The sequence below is a fragment of the Sturnira hondurensis genome, unplaced genomic scaffold, assembly GCF_014824575.4.
Source record: "Sturnira hondurensis isolate 20B ecotype Veracruz unplaced genomic scaffold, ASM1482457v3 Scaffold0011178, whole genome shotgun sequence".
Taxonomy (NCBI): Eukaryota; Metazoa; Chordata; class Mammalia; order Chiroptera; family Phyllostomidae; genus Sturnira; species Sturnira hondurensis.
Genome location: NW_028083809.1, coordinates 532,746 through 549,551, shown reverse-complemented (window position 1 = coordinate 549,551; position 16,806 = coordinate 532,746). Strand labels below are relative to the sequence as shown.

Below are 16,806 nucleotides of genomic sequence, written 5' to 3'. Positions count from 1 at the left end.
ACTTCTGAGCAGGTGAGAGCGGGCGCGCACCGGTCTCCCGCGAAAAATGGAGCACTGCGCGTGCGCGGAGGCCTGGGGGCGGGGCGGGCCAGTGAGACGCTCCCAGCCTCTGGGGTCTTCGCTGCCAGCGGAGCGCGGCCAGCTGCGGGGCAGCCACCAGAGCGCGGATCCGGCGGGCGGGCTCCCGCCGCCGCAGCCCGCCAGCGAACGCCGGCGCACGCGGAAACGTGCACGGTTGTGTGTTTAAAGGCAGCATTTCCTTCTGGCAGTCACGGTGGTCTTCGAGGAGTTTGCCTCCGCGGACTTAAAGGAAGCTGCGGGCCAGAGCCTGGGTCCAGCCTCTGTCAGGTCGGCGGTGACTTGGAGCCGTGCTCTTGGGGAGCAAGGAGGCGTCACCTGGCATTCTCAGCCACCGGAGACTTGAGGTGCGGGGTCCCCCGAGGCGCAACCCCATCTCCGGCCCTGAGGCCAGAGGTGCCTCGCAAACTCCCCGCCTCCCCACCCCCGCGTTAGTGCTGCTTCGAAGTCGGGGGGTCAGTGAGGTTCTGCAGCCCCAGTTCTCGTTTCCTCCGAGGCGTTTTTCTGCAGGGCGAGCGCGGTCCCGGGGTCCCCGGGTTCAGGCGTTTGCTCCCAGTCTGCGGGGGATGATCCCGGAGGGACTGGCCGCATCCCACCGGCTCTCGACGCGCGTTCCCTGGCCGCCGGAGGGTGTGTGGCGCCGGCCGTGCGGAGGGACCACTGGGACGGACGGTGGTTTCAGCGGCACCCTTCAAGTAGTTTGCGGGACGACAGTGTGAGAGTTGATACGCAGGCACGGAGAAGTAAATGTCCGAGAGGAAAATAGATGCAAAAGCCCTGCCTGAGAGGTGGAAGAATCTAGACTCTTTAAGAGGGATTGGTTTTATCTTGGCTGGTGTGCCCAGAAATGGTCCCCAGACTATGAAGCGGAATAAGTTAGAATTATTTTCTCTTAGCGGAATGTTGCAAAATGCTGTCCTGAATCATCTGTACTGGTTGTTAGACCCCTTAGTCTGTCCTCGCTGCCTGCTGTCTTCGAGTCCGGGAGGAGAGAGTAAGCTGATATCGCCCAATTCAAGTTCTGTGCAACTCCCCTTTGCATTTCAAAAGGTGTTTTGAATCCAAGTATATTTTGAAAACTTCAGTTTCTCATGAGTCATTTAATTTTTTAAAAATATATATTTATTTTTAGAGAAGGAGAAAGAGGGAGAGAAAAATCAATGTGGGGTTCTGCATTGCAGCGCCCCCTACTGGCGACCTTGCCTGCAACCCAGGCCTGTGCCCTGACTGGGAATCCAACCCCAGACCCTTTGGTTTGCAGGCTGGCACTCAGTGCTCTGAGCCACACCAGCCAGGGCCTCATATGAATCATTTAAAAGCAAACCTGCCATTCTGAACTTAACGGATTAAAAAAAATAAATACATCTTAGTATCACATGGAGGCTTTCGAGAGAGTGGAGAAAATTGCTAAATCAGTGATAAAAAGTAAGAACAAAAAGCTGGCAATCACTGCTTTCAAAAAAATTTGTTTGACATAAATACTTATCTTTTGTCTTTGTTGAAACTTTGATGATATCATCATTTGACTTTCACATTTAAAAATGGTAGATTTTAGATTTAGAAAGGAACTTAGAGGTGATGTGGGACCACTGGTATACTTGAAGGCTTTGTGTTTTAAAGCTGGATTTTGGAACAAATCTTCAGCGTACCTGTCCAGGCCACACCTCTGATAACTGGGGTTTCAGACCCCATCAGCCTGTGGTGGCAGCAATCTGATTTCTCAGTGTACCCCTTTAGAAAGTAACATAAATAAAGGACATTTGCTGACTTCTTCCTGCTCATTTTCGTTTTGCTGCTTCCAACGGATTTGTTTAGCCTTTTAGATACTTCTGAATCTTTATTCTGTTAGTAGTATTTATACAACAGTTCTAGTGTTGTGGTGATGGAAAACTACACTTTTAAAAGTACTTTCTGTATTCATTTAAGCAATCTGGAAGAACCTGGTGATGGTGCAGAAGACAGTTCTCCCATTACTGCCACCAGCTTGGCTTTGGATGTTTACTCTTTCATCTAATGTCTTTGACTATCTTTCCCTTAAGAATACTGTGGGAGATTTCTTACTTTTAAAAGATTTTATCTATTTATTTTTAGAGAGAGGGGGAGGGAGGGAGGGAGAAAGAGGAGAGAAATATCAGTGTGTTGTTGCCTCTCACATGGCCCTCACTGGGGACCTGGCCTGAAGCCCAGGTATGTGCCCTGACTGGGAATTGAACTGGCGACCCTTTGGTTTGCAACCCATGCTCAGTCCACTGAGCTACACCAGGGAGGGTGGATTTCTTACTTTCAGAGGATCTGATTCACATGGCCACCTGATCCACCAAATTAGTAAACATATCAAAAAGAGGAAATTGGATTAGGGTAGTTAGTGAAGCCACTAAGTGGACTTTGAGTCATTACACTCTCTCAAAGGCTAGTAAACCCGTTCTGTACTCTAGAATTGTGCTAAATACCACTGTGAGCTTGCTCGTCTCTCTGTTTTTGGAAGTATGGCTTATCACTTGATGGGACCCTGTATTCTGGTTTTGTCTTCTACCAGCCCTCACAGTTCCTGATAGTGACTCTGAAACGGCAGTCAAGTTCCTTCAGCAATCAGGTAAGTAATTCATCTGATCCTGAAGACTCCAGTGAACTAATTTGAGAAAGATACTTGCTTTGCTGTCTTCTTAGGGATCTTAGGTGGTGATTCCGTAATTATATATCCTTATTAGGTTACTTTTTTATTTTCTAGCATAAAGAATGGCCTGCAAACACAAAAGTAGCCTGATTGATAACTTAGTATAGAAAAGATTCTGCAGTAAACAAAATTGTGTGTCATCTGATTCAGGGAGTACACGTCACTCGATGTCTTTCTCGTATTTGTGGTGTTCATCTAAATGTGTGTCCGATAGCTCCTTTCCCTAGTTCTGCAGTGGAATGTGAAGGAGAGAGAGCCAACCTTGCCGTTGTCTGGAACATAGTGGTTTGGATAATAGCAGAACAGATGGCAGTGGAGGATATTAAATTGTAGATGCTGGTCTCTAATACGTTCCCCAGGTCTTGTCCTTCCATCAAAGCTGTGTTTTAGGAATAGGATTCAGAAAGAGGTTGAGAGCTGGCAGGTGGTAGTAGAATTTTAAAAGAAGTTATTAGTTGCTGGACAGGTTGCTTCTTCCACCTCCTGTATATAATTTAATTTGGTTTACAAAAGTCATAGAATGCACTTATATTTTTACTTTATGACATTTATTCATGATGCCATGACAGTGAGTCTTATCGTAATATAGATGAGTTATTATTTTCTTCCATGTCCATAAACTGTTCCTAACTCTAACAAGTAGCTATGCCTAAAATTGGCCAAACTTCAAAGAGAATATGAATGAGTCAAGTAAGAATGAATCAGTTCTATCTATCGGTATAAGTGAAAAATTTAAAAACCACAGAAACATACATTCTATTAATAGAAGACTAGTCAAACACACTTTATTTCTATGGGAATGTTAAGTAATAAAAGTTTTATCTGCTTATTTAATTATTAGGTTGACCACAAAGTCTGTATGGCTTTTTCTGTAAAATAAAAGACACATTTTTTTATTTTCACCAATAACTTACTGATTTGGATATTTTGAGTATGTCAGCTATCTCCTGTGTGGTATAACATTGATTGTTCTCAATTTATGTCTCGATTTTATCACTATTAACTTCAATTGGTTTACGTGACCATGGAGCATTATTTAGAGAGAAATCTCCAGCACAAAACTGGAGATTTTGCAAACCACTTTTGACACACTTGATCAGTCACAGGATCTTCCCCATGCACTGCGTAAGTTTTTTTTTTTTTTTTGCATTTCAGTTGCATTTTTACCTTTCTCAAAATAATAAAGCATAAAATGCTGATAGTTTTACTTATTCCATTGTCAATATGCAAATGGCTACACAAAAATTCACCAATTTTAGTTAAGTTCACTGACACAAAAGCTGTCACAATACAACTTAACAAAATTAACTTCGTTAGAATGAAGTTAAATACAACTAAGTACTACTAGAGCCATCTTATGGGAAAAAAACAAAAAAATTTTGGCCAACCCAGTATTACAACTGTAGCAGTATTATGTGCTGCTAAGAACTGGAGCTAAATGATTACACAGCCTATTAATAAGTAAATGTAATCATGGGATACCTTAAATTTTTTGTAGTATCTCTCCATATGTGTTCATTAAAATGTAAATTTTCAGAGCCATTTGGCTGTTTGATCTACTGCTTTCTATTTTATTTTAAAGCACCTTTTTTAATGATAATTTTTCAAAAATTTAATATAATTTAATGTCTTACTATATTTTTTTCACATTTTATGATTGTTCTTCAAGTACAGTTGTCTCCATTTCCCTTCCACAACTCTCCTTTAAAATTATATTTTATTGATTATGCTATTACAGTTGTCCTGATTTTTTCCCCTTTGCCCCATTGCACCCATCACCCCCACTCCCTCAGGCAGTCCCCCCACCCTTGTTCATGTCCACAGGTCCTGCATGTAAGTCCTTTGGCTACTCCCTTTCCTACACTGTACCTTACATCCCCATGGCTGTTCTGTAACTACCTATTTGTGCTTCTTAATCCCCTCACTTCTTTCCCCATTCCCCATCCCCCTCCCATCTGGAAACCATCAAAACACTCTCTGTGTCCATGATTCTGTCTCCGTTCTTCTTGTTTGCTTAGTTTGTTTTTTAGATTCAGTTGTTGATAGATTTGTATCTTTTGCCATTTTATTCTTTATAGTTTTGAACTCTTTCTTAAATATGTCCCTTTAACATTTCATATAGTAGTTTGGTGACGATGAACTCCTTTCTTTTCTGGGAAGCTCTTTATCTGCCCTTTGATTCTAAATGATATCTTTGATGGGCAGAGCAATCTTGGCTGTAGGACCCTGTAGGAACCCTATAGGAACTCCCCTGTAGGTGTCTAACTCCTTTTCTTTTGCTTTTAGGATCCTCCTTTTATCTTTATCCCTTGGCATTTTCATTATGATGTGTCTCGGAGTGGGCCTCTTTGCATTGTCTTGTGTGGGACTCTCTGTGCTTCCTGGACTTGCATGTCCGTTTCTTTCACCAAATTAGGGACATTTTCTTTCACTGTTTTTTCAAATAGATTTCCAATTTCTTGCTCTTTTTTTTCCTCTTTTTGGAACTTGTATAATGCAAATGTTGGACCACTTGAAGTTGTCTCAGAGGCTGCTTATACTATCCTAATTTTTGGGATTCTTTTTTTCTTCTTCTTGTTCTGATTGCTTGTTTTGGTTCCTTATGTTCTATATCATTGATTTGGTTCTCGGATTCATCCACTCTACTGTTGTTCCCCTGTAAATTGTTCTCTATTTCAATTAGTGAATTCTTCATTTCTGACTGGATTTTTTTTATGCTATTGAGGTCCTCACTAAGTTCCTTGAGCATCCTTATTATATTCAGTGTTTTGAACTCTGCACATGATAGATTGCTTATCTCCATTTTGTTTAGCCCTTTTTCTGGAGTCTTCAACTCTTCTTTCATTTGGGCCATGCTTCTTTGTCTCATTTTGGCCGCCTCCCTGTGTTTGTTTCTATGTGTTAAGTAGAACTGCTTTGACTCCCTGTCTTAGTAGTGTGGCCTAATGTAGTAGGTGTCCTGTAAGCTCCAGTGGCACAGCCTCCGTTATCATCCAGGCTGGGTATTCGAGGTGCACCCTTTGTGTGGGCTGAGTACACACTCCTATAGTTGAGCTTTGGTTGCTGTTGGAAGATGGATGGGAGGGGTTTACCTAGGCCAGTCAGCTGCAAGGATTGGCTATGACCACTGATTACCAACCTCCACCTTCCATGGAGTATCAGCTGCGCAGGGGCAGGGTGTTGGTGCTCTGATGTGGTCTGTAGCTGTCCCCTGGGTGCACTGGCCCTGGGGTGTCCTGACTATTGCAGGCCAGTGTCAGCCCCCACCTGTTTTTTGCCCAGGGCACCCTGCCTGAGCCCTAAAGCAATCTGAAATGGCTGCTACTTGTGCTGGGCTTGGAGATTCTCAGGTGAAGGCAAACTGTGAATCTAGGCTGACTGCTGCTAGTGCTGACCCTGGGGCCCTCTGAGGCCAGCTATTGCTTGTTTGACAGGATTTAGGAAGTTGTGAAGCATGAGCCAAGACCAGTCATCCATATGGAAAAGCAGCTTGGGTGAGCCTGTAAATTGGATGGGGTAGCGTCTCTGGGGATCTTAAAGGCAAGTTAAACAGTGTTAACCAGTTTGATGGAGTCTCAGATATGGCTTGATTGTTGGCTTTGTGGGGAAAGGGTTAGAAAAAGGCCAACAGCCTCTGCTCACCGTGATGGCAGGCACTGCAGTTCCTCTCTGTATACCACTGGTGACTTTCAGACTGCCACCCTGGTGCCGAAGCTCAGAGGGAGTGAGTCTGAGTAGGTGAGGCCATGTGTGGGTTCTTTAAGAGGAACTGCTTGGGACTCTAGAAGCTTCTTCCACCACCTTAATCTCTACTAGTTTTTGCAGCTGAAAGTTCTGGAGACTTTTCTTCCTGGCACTGGAACCCTGCTCCGAGGGGCCTGGTTTGGATCTGGGATTCCTCGCTCCTGAGGTATAAAATTTGGATAAAAATTTCCAAATTTTTATCCACCACACGTGGGTTAGGAGCCAGCCTGTTCCGCGTCCAACTCCTCCTACCAGTCTGGATGGATGCGGTTCCTTCAACTCTATAGTTGCTAGACTTGCATTCAACTTAATTTCTGGTGATTCTGACTGATGGTGGTCCTACATTTTAATTGTAATTTTGATGTAGTTGTGCGAAGAGGTGAGTCCTGTCTGCCTACACCACCATCTTGACCAAAAGTTCTCTGCTTTCTGTTTTAGTGGAGTTTCAAGTATAATTTCTGGCAAGTGTTGCAATATTTCCAATAACCAGGCTAGATTGTTTTTTTTGGACAGGTTTACTTCTGAGTAAGAAAAAATATAGTTTGGTAATCGATAATTTCCTAACAAAAGCTTTCAATATACACAGTGATACATCTAAATATCCTAAGTTTCAAAATTATTGGATTTTCCTTTACACATTCTGATGAATGTGTTTCTATGGTGTTTTGCCAGCCTAGGCAGTGAAATCAAGTGGACGCTGGTGAGCGTTCCACGGCGGTTATTTCCTTCATTCATTCGGTGTGAACCATAACCTGGGAGCCTCCTTTAGGTAGAGAGTTGGCAGTTTGATAAAGGATCAATTTCTAAAAGTGATCATACATGTTTAAGCTGGAATTTTTGTATATTTTCAAGCTAAGAATACTCAATTTGTTTTGCATTCTAAAATGTAGTTTACTAATGCTCACTTGCTATAAAATTATTTTATAGGAAATTTATGATTTCTTGGTGAGTTTTATGGTCTGAAAGCTACCATATTTTGCTATGTATAATGTGTATGTTTTTGCCCAAATTTTTGAGGGAAAAATAAGGATATGCATTATCCATGGGTAGTACTAATTCTGTATCTACATAAATATTTTTAATTCTTTTATTTATGCTTATTCATTAAAAGTGTAACTCTAGAAAGCAATTACAATACCCATATGCAAAATAATACCCTGGAATACAATAATCAGTTTTGTTTCTGAATATAAATAAATAATTGAATTAAAAAATTAAAATGAAAGACTTTTTACTGAAAGTTTGGGCTAAAAACATGGGTGCATATTATACATGGCAAAATATGGTAATGTATGTACGGAGAAGGGAAATTAAAATGTTACTTCTAATAGAATTCTTGGTACATAAGATCCTTTAGTTATGCTGGTCCTATCAATTAACTGGCAATTAATGACTTTACTAAATAAATAATTTTAACAATCAATTCACTTTACATACAGTCCAATTTAATATATAGCACAATTGCTGTGTTTAGAATTGCAACACAATTTTTTTTTAGCCTGGTATTTGGAAGAAGTCTTTGTCTTATTTTTGGCTTCATTGATTTTCTAGTGAGTGATTCTATTTGAGATAACTTTTTTTGTAATACCTTAGTGAAATTTTAACTATCTATTCTATGGGCTACCAAATAAAGCAGTTACAAGCAAAATGTCAATAAATATGCTCCACATCAGAGTTTAAAATTCATTGTCCATTCCTTTACTTTCCCCAGGCCATCCTATTTTATTTTAGGGAATGATCATTAAAGAATACAGCGCTCTCAAAATAGCATATGCTGTAATTATTGACATCAGCAGTTTCAGATATCCTCTATTGTATCGGTGGACCAGTTCTTCGTCATGCATGTGATTTTGGTCAGATTAAAATGTGTGTGGTAGCTCTTTTGCCTGATGCTTGAGACACAGCTTTGCAACTGTTTTTGCTTTCCATTTCAGTTTTCCAAACCTTAAAGATGACCCTTTATTTTGTTCAGTGACTAGGTCAGTCCTGCTTCTTGGATCCAACTGTATGTTGTGATTAAGAAATGTTTCACATCCCAGGGACTCACCAGACAGAAACATTACATATTAAATAAATATTTCATTAGACTTAAAGGTATGTTTTAAGTATGACACTGAATCTCCCACCTATATGTTCCTAGCATTCAAGGGTGAAATGAGGATTGAACAGTCAACTAACGTTAAAGTTCAGAACTATTCTTACCATTATTTTGCTTTTCAAATAATTGTATGCTTAAAATGCATTGCATTCTTAGGTAAGAATATTTGTAAGATAACCCAGTATATTTATTTAGGTTAATCTGGACCTGAAATTTGTTGAAACTCAGTTGTATTTCAGGCTGACTAATACCTGGAGATTTATCATTTCTTTTGTTGGGGCAGAATGCTCTTTCCTTTGCTATTTACACTGGCGGGTAGTGGTCAGGTGTGTCGCTTACGCAGACTTTGTCCCTGCTCTGTCTGTCTTCTCTAGAGCTCCTGTGTCTTGAGTATCATCTGAAAACCGTAACAGATCATTTGACATTTTGTTAGAATTGTGCTTCAGCTTAATGAAATTTGTTCAGAAAAGTGCATTGGAGAATTTAGAATAACAGCAACTGCAACATTTATTGAGCACTTACTATGTGCTGGCACTTAAGGTATTTTAATTCTCACAACAGCCTTATGAGATGGTACTGCTGTTCTCCCTGCTTTTCAGATGCAGAAACTGAGGCTTAAATTAATTTGCTCCAACAAGATCACACGGCTAGTAAATGGCAGAGCTGGGACTCACTGAAACCTGTGCTTTTAATTGTGCTTCATTGTCCTCTAGACCCCCCAGGAGTTCTTAGCATGGTTGCAATGTAATGCTTCTCCTGTGTAGAAGACAGTAAGAATACAGTAATGGACCAGGAATGAACCTGGGACATACGCAGCTTTCTTGGACATTTCCTCTCCAAAGCCTGCCCAGTCACCCCTCCCCCATACAAACTCAATTATATAGCAGCGCCTTATTTTTCCATTGCAGCTTGTCCCAGTTTCAGTGATGGCATCTACCACTGCATTTCACCATTTGGCCACAGCTCTTTGAGAACAGGTTCCCTTTTACTTATTTCTGTATCCCCAGCACATAGAGGCAATACTGGAAGATTACTTTTGTCTTACATTGTGTTTTGTTGTCTGATGTTGTTATTCTATACAATTAGAGCACAAATGTATGATGAAATGTGGAAAGTGACCATTTAACATTTTTTAATGTTTACAGAATGAAGAGGAACAATTTATCTGTTGTGAATAGAACTGTCCAGTCTTCGCCAGCAGTGAAACAGCCAAAACTTGGATTCTGCTCTTCTCTCAACCAGACTCATTTGCACGCTGTTCTTCTAGACTGGGGGGGGTTGCCTCACCATGTAGTGTTACGCATTTTTCAGTACCTTCCTTTAATAGATCGGGCCCGGGCATCTTCTGTATGTAGGAGATGGAATGAAGTTTTTCATATTCCCGATCTTTGGAGAAAGTTTGAATTTGAACTGAATCAGTCGGCTACTTCATATTTTAAGTCCACTCATCCTGACCTCATTCAGCAGATTATTAAAAAGCATGCTGCCCACCTTCAGTATGTCAGCTTTAAGGTAAGAAAAATAAGCATTTAATAGAAACCATGACTTATAGTTTAACAACAATTTTAATATCCATATCCTTGTGTTGAAGCAGTCAACGAATTTTGCAGAATTTTTATCTCAAAGATTTCCTGTTTTTCTGTAGTTATGTGCATAGATTGACATGCAGCACTTGAGTTACAATTGAATAACTTAAACTTTCATTTCCTTCACCCAGGTGCTATTATTAAAATTCAGGTAATTGTAAAAGATTTGAAAGTACGAAGTGCTTAGAAAGTCAATTTGTCATCATCTTTCTCACTTTTTCATCTGAGACATTTTGTATAAAGAAAAAAATACTAATTTATTTTATAGCTTGAGGGGTAAATACAATTTTGCAAATGAACTCTATTAAGTAAGTATTTGCCAGTAACTTTCTAATAAGTTACGTTCATTAAATTAAGATTTAAAATTATCTTTATAGGTTGACAGTAGTACTGAGTCAGCAGAGGCTGCCTGTGATATACTTTCCCAGCTGGTAAATTGTTCTATCCAGACCTTAGGCTTGATTTCAACAGCCAAGCCGAGCTTTATGAATATGTCAAAGGTAAGTATGGTGTGCTTTTTTGGGTGCAATTCTTAAATATTGTAAAATTCTTAAATATTATCAAATTAGCAGAAAAGATTCTTTTCTTAAAAACAGACAATATTCTATAACAAAGTATTTAAAGCAGTTTTCTGTTGAGGAGCACTTATTTTTGCTGAAATAGTTTATGCATGGTTTCATTCTTTAAATAAATTTTAGTAAATGTTTTCCCCTGTAAATGTCATTCATATAAACTTTAGATGTATGGTTTCCAAGTGCTAATTGACTTAATCACTTTGAATATGTGTAAATGGATGTCTTTCATTGTAATTCTAGACTCTCTTCATTGGAGGTAGAACAGCACATTCAACTAAATAAACTGCGTTTGTTAGGATGATGTTTCAGTCCATGTAGTAGAAATCCCAAAAAAGCAATGACTTAAAACACAAGACTGAAGTTTATTTCTCTTATGTTAAAGGAACCCCTAGGTGAGACAGTCCATAGCTGCTGTAAAGGTGTTTGGAACCCAGGCTTCCTCCAGGCACTGCATTCTCTCCAAGATGTTTTCTTCATTTTCATTGTCAAAGATGGCTTTCTGAGCTCCATCCAGCCATCACGTCCTTATCGTAGACAGCTGGATGGAAGTGATGGGGGAAGAAGGATACGCCCTATGCGTTGCAGGGAGACTAGCCATAAGTATCGCATAATGCTGCTGTTACTCCCCTTGGCCAGAATTTAGCACTGTGGCCACACAGATGTCTTTCAGCTGGGTGCAATGTGCCCAGCTAAATATTGGGACTAGATCACCAAAGAAGAAAGAGTGAATGGTTTTTCAGAAGCAACCAGCAGTCTCTGCCACAGAAACTAGTAACAGTCTTCTCTTCAGTCAGGCTTCAGCTTGAAGGCCGTCTCCTCAGAGAGGCCTCCGTGACTGCTTTTGCACAAACAGCATCCACTCTTACATGGCATCCATCCTCTGCTATATGGCAATATTTCAGTGTCTTTCTATTTTTCATCAGGACTTCAAAGTACATTATTGATTTAACATGTTTATTCTCTTTTCCCCGGACCAAATCTTAAAATCCTTGAAGGGAGATATTCTAATTTGTTTATAACCGTTATAAATCCAGAATTAGAATAGTGCCTGATATATAATAAGCACTAAGTTATGGTTGTCAGTAAAACGGGCTAATGGAAACTTTCCTATAGAAGAGGGTAGAGGAATAATAACATCTTTTCTCTCAGAAACTGTGTCATGGCTCTTTTTTAGCAAGCATTTCTGCTAGCTTGTTTATCTTTTCAAGAGGTGTCCTTAAAAATGGGTCATTCAGGGATTAGAGTAATACAAGTCATCAGATGGAAGCTTACTAGTTCTAAATGGTTATTTCCTTATTGATAAACTGTGGAATCAGACTGACCTAAAATTTTTAGATTCTAAGCTGTCTCTCATGTTGCACATCAGCTTCGAGAGCCAGCTTCTAGGTCAGCTGATGCAGACACCAGAGCAAGGCAACAGCAACTAGCAGGCTTCATCTCCAGCTCTGCCTCCACAGTAAAATGAGCCCTGTGGCTTCTGGTCAAGTTGTGGATCTCTCTAAGCCTCAGGTCTTGGTTTTGGTTTGTGTTTTTCATTTGTAAACTAAGGGAAAGTAAGATAAGAGTACAGCATTTTGCTAGGCATAAAACGTGCTAAAAAATATTGTTACTATAATAAAATTTGTACAGGTTTCCCCTGCTATCCAAAAGCAGAATTTTACCGTAAAACCTTTTGTAAGGCAAAAAAGCATAAAGCACAGAAGCCATTATCTTAGGACACATCTTACCAATGGACACGCAGAACAGATTAATACGAAGCACAGATGTGCACGGACACAGCTCAAAGCTAGGGCCCCCTGGTGCAGAGAGGCTGAGGGGAGCTCCTGCAGGAGGGGCCGGCTGGCCGCTCTCACTGCTCCACCGCTCGGGGTGCTGCCGCTGCCACAGCTCGCTGCAAAACGAAGTGCTGCGTGTGCCTTTTGCCTTTCTTCATAAAAACTAAATCCTCTTTGGATTTCTGGTTCATGAGAACAAGCACTAATATGGGTCTTTTGTAAAAGTAAAGTGTTATAACACAAAACTTTCAGAAAGTAAGGGAGACCTATATTTTGATGCGTAACCTTATTCTTCAGGATTAAGAGTGGGGAAAAACCCTTATAATTCTTAAAAAGAGTGACATATTTGTATTTCTCTAACAATTGTTGGCATCATAAAATTAGGTAAAGAGGCTAGCCATCTGCTATATAAAAATCTGTGTAAATCAGTTAGCAATTAGTATACACCAGTAGGTTTTCTTATAAATTAATTTAGATTTGTAACTAATTTGGCCATTCTAATATGGACAATAGAACCTTTGGTAGGATCTGAATAGATTCTGAAAAAGGAAAACTGATCATGCGTGAATTTGCTTTCCAGACTTTCTGTTTGTATCCAAAAACACTGGGTCTGAAAACTTGAGAAACCCCACCCATTTTGAAAGTCAAATTATAAATAAGCTTTAGTTTGTCAGTTTTCAAAACAGAAAGTTTCAAAGCTTTTTGTTTAATTTGCTAGCAAAAAGCATGTCACCAACAAATGACATCATTTGTTCACTTATTCATCAGCAAGTATTTATTGATCTTCTGCTATGTTCCAGACACTATTTTAGGTGCTGGGAATACAGGAGTGAATAAACCAGATAAAAATTCTTTTTCCTCCAAGGCAGGGTCTGAACGGGCCCAGGTAGTAGATATTTTAGGCTCATGCAGTTTCGCTGCAAGTCTGCTGTCCCAGTACCATCCGTTCTGCCTAGCACAGTGTTGGAGTCGGCGTGGGCGATACATCCTTGAAGCAGCATGGCTGTGTTTCAGTCACTTTGATTATGTACACTGAAAGAGCTTCATTTTAATATTTGCATGTCATGAATTCGTCTTCAAAACATTTTTTCCAATTACTTAAAAGTGTAAAAACCATTCTTAACTCATGAGCTGTACAATAGTAGACTGGATTGGATTTGGCTGGCAGACTTAACTTGCTAACATCTCTTCTAGGAAATAAATATAATCATACCCTTTTAATATTGAAAACAAAATCCTTAAGATTGAAAATAATTGAAAGACATACTTACGAAATTTTTCAAACTTCTCCCCTTCTCACCATTCCATTTATGAATTGTAAAAGTATTTAAAAAACTATACTTTGTTATAAAAATGTCTTCTCCTAGCTAATGGTGCTCTGAAAAACAGTAATATGTTGATTGCTTTTACTATGTTATTGTAAGCATATGTTGATATATTAGTTTTAATGAACTATTTGATTGAATCTATAGATATTTAAATAATGTTTTCATGTTTTTTTCTTATTGCCATGCAAGTCTCATTTTGTGTCAGCACTTACAGTTGTTTTTATCAACTCAAAGTCGTTGTCGTCAATCAAAATTGAAGACACACCAGTAGACGATCCCTCATTGAAGATTCTCGTGGCCAATAATAGTGACACTCTGAGACTCCTAAAAATGAGTAGCTGTCCTCATGTGTCATCTGATGGTAGGCTGTATTTTTCTAAGCTTGCATGGTATATTTTTTTTACTATAGTGATAGTAAAAATGCAATTTCTTGTAGAAATCTACATGCTTTTGAAACATTAAGCTTTCAAAAGAAGTCTTAATCTGTAAGCTAGAGATAATTTAAATTGCTTCTCCTAAGAGTATTTTAATTATATATACAGGGTCCAACACAAATAATGCCTTTTTTATTACATAAAAATCTTTTATTACAAAATAATAAAGATAGAATTCTGTAATACAGCAATGTCACACTCAAGCACACCATATGATAGTTTAGGCGAAGTGCTCAAATTGCTGTTTGTCTTGTGCAGGACAGTCACATGCCTTACCAGCCACACTCAGTGGCATTACTTCTGCCGGATCCTGTGTATTATTATATATAATTATGTATATCTTGGCCTCCATCTCCTCAAAAGTCATTAGATGTCTATTTTAGTAAATAATGAATGACTGATACCAAATGTAAATTGACAAAACATCTTCATTCTAAAGAATTTTTCCTCATTTCCCACAGGCATCCTTTGTATAGCTGATCATTGTCAAGGCCTTAGAGAACTGGCATTGAATTATTACATGCTGAGTGATGAACTTCTCCTGGCACTTTCGAGTGAGACTCATGTTAACCTCGAACACCTTCGAATTGACGTTGTGAGTGAAAATCCTGGACAAATTAAATTTCATTCCATTAAAAAACAAAGTTGGGATGCGCTTATTGAACACTCCCCTGGAGTTAATGTTGTTATGTACTTCTTTTTATATGAAGAGGAGTTCGAGACATTCTTCCAAGAAAACACCCCTGTTACTCACCTTTATTTTGGCCGTTCAGTAAGCAAATCAGTTCTTGGACGGATAGGTCTTAACTGTCCAAGACTAATTGAGTTAGTGGTGTGTGCCAATGGTCTCCAAACTCTTGATGATGAACTTGTTTGTATTGCCAAACACTGTAGAAACTTCACAGCCTTGGGCCTGAGTGAATGTGAAGTTAGCTGCAGTGCCTTCATTGAGTTTGTAAGACTGTGTGGGACAAGGCTAGCCCAGCTCTCTATAATGGAGGAAGTTTTGGTCCCTGATGACAATTATAGCCTGGATGAAATTCACACTGAAGTTTCCAAATACCTGGGAAGACTGTGGTTCCCTGATGTCATGCCTATTTGGTAACTGACTACCAAAAATTCTTAACTTTTTTTTAAATCAAAAATTAGCTTCTTTCAGTCTATGCAAATGTAAAATTTAAGATGCATTGCTGAAATATTTTAGGTAAAGTATCTCATCATTTGCAAACTGTCTTAATAGGTTTGCAGCAGAAATATTTGAAAAAATATGAGAAATTTGAAAAGCCAGAAATTTTCCTAAATACAACACAGGGACTGTGTTGTCGTTAGATATGCTAAAAACTACAAATAGTTTCTAGAGAAGTTGCTTAGCCTTCCTTGAAGGCGTATTTTACCTTGCTAAATAAGTTTATGATATTGAGCTTTGAATCCCTTAAATTATGCCATTTACAACTTTGTATTCTAGTTGTTTCTGTGTCATCTTAATATATGTTACAAAGTGCTTAGTATTAAAAACTAAGAGTAAAATCAAAATATAGATACAGATGCTGACTTAATTATACTTCACTTTTAGCACTATATAAATAATATCATGTTATGATTTAATAAACAACTTTTAATTTCCAGTACATTTGGGATTCTACTTTATTACATTAACTTGAGAGTAAATTGACATTAGACTAAAATAATGCTAACTCATTTTTATGAAGATACTATGATGGTTAATTGATTAAGTACACTACTGAGATAAAAAAGGAAGTTTTGCAGAGTGTGTTTGGGAGGGAATCAGTGTTTACTGACTTACTACTGTGCATCGGAAGTGATGCCAAATGCCTTGCCGAGCCATCTTGTAACTTAATCAGTAGTAAGCAGAATTCCTTAATGGCTATGTATTTACTTTAGGATGAAGATACATCTTTAAAATGATTCACAAGATCCTACACGGTCTGGCTTCACCCTGCTTCACTCCCACTGTGTTTCCGCCAAGCTGCCCTGTGCCCTTTTGCTCCCATTCTCTTTCAGGTCCTGAAGACTGCTGCGCCCTCTAAGAGTCAGAAGGCATTTGTACATATTAATCATTTACTTTGATTACTCTCTCTGCTCCCTCAGACCTTTCCTTTAGATTCTTTTCCTCAGGGAAGCCTCCGTGACTCCCCGCACTCCGTGACTGCTCTTTGTGGCCCTTATCATCACGGTCATTTGCCCTTTACTTGTCTGACTGGCTGCTGCTTCTATTGCACAGTGCAGGATCGCAGTGGGTTTTACTCACGGTTGTTCCCAGTATCTGCTGTGATGTTTAGCGCCCTAATAGGCACTCAGTAAGTTTTACTTAAATACATTCTGTTTTTTTCCTATAACCTTTCTCTAGCATTTATAAACTTTATTTTATTTTGTTGTTGTTCAGGTACGCTTGTCTGCATTTTCCCCCCACCCCGGCCACCCCCACCTCTCTCTCCCGATCCCACCAAACTTGTTCCCTTCAATATCTTAAATTTCCTTCTAAGATAATCAATT

The 16,806-nt window shown here is 39.3% G+C and overlaps 1 protein-coding gene across 1 annotated transcript; it reads left to right on the top strand.

Annotated features, from left to right (window-relative positions):
- Window positions 1-2,609: 2,609 nt before the first annotated feature.
- On the top strand, window positions 2,610-16,257 carry LOC118996209 (F-box/LRR-repeat protein 21). Its single transcript, XM_037059484.1, has 5 exons — window positions 2,610-2,671; window positions 9,740-10,106; window positions 10,558-10,680; window positions 14,048-14,219; window positions 14,754-16,257. Exons 2-5 carry the CDS (start codon window positions 9,741-9,743, stop codon window positions 15,395-15,397), a joined length of 1,305 nt encoding a protein of 434 aa, XP_036915379.1. The 5' UTR covers window positions 2,610-2,671; window position 9,740; the 3' UTR covers window positions 15,398-16,257.
- Window positions 16,258-16,806: the final 549 nt, after the last annotated feature.

Coding starts and splice junctions, on each gene's coding strand:
- LOC118996209 (XM_037059484.1), top strand. CDS start 9,741: ATGAAGAGGAACAATTTATCTGTTGTGAATAGAACTGTCCAGTCTTCG. Junction 10,681..14,047: donor GCTTTATGAATATGTCAAAG/GTAAGTATGGTG, acceptor TTGCCATGCAAG/TCTCATTTTGTGTCAGCACT. Junction 14,220..14,753: donor TCCTCATGTGTCATCTGATG/GTAGGCTGTATT, acceptor CATTTCCCACAG/GCATCCTTTGTATAGCTGAT.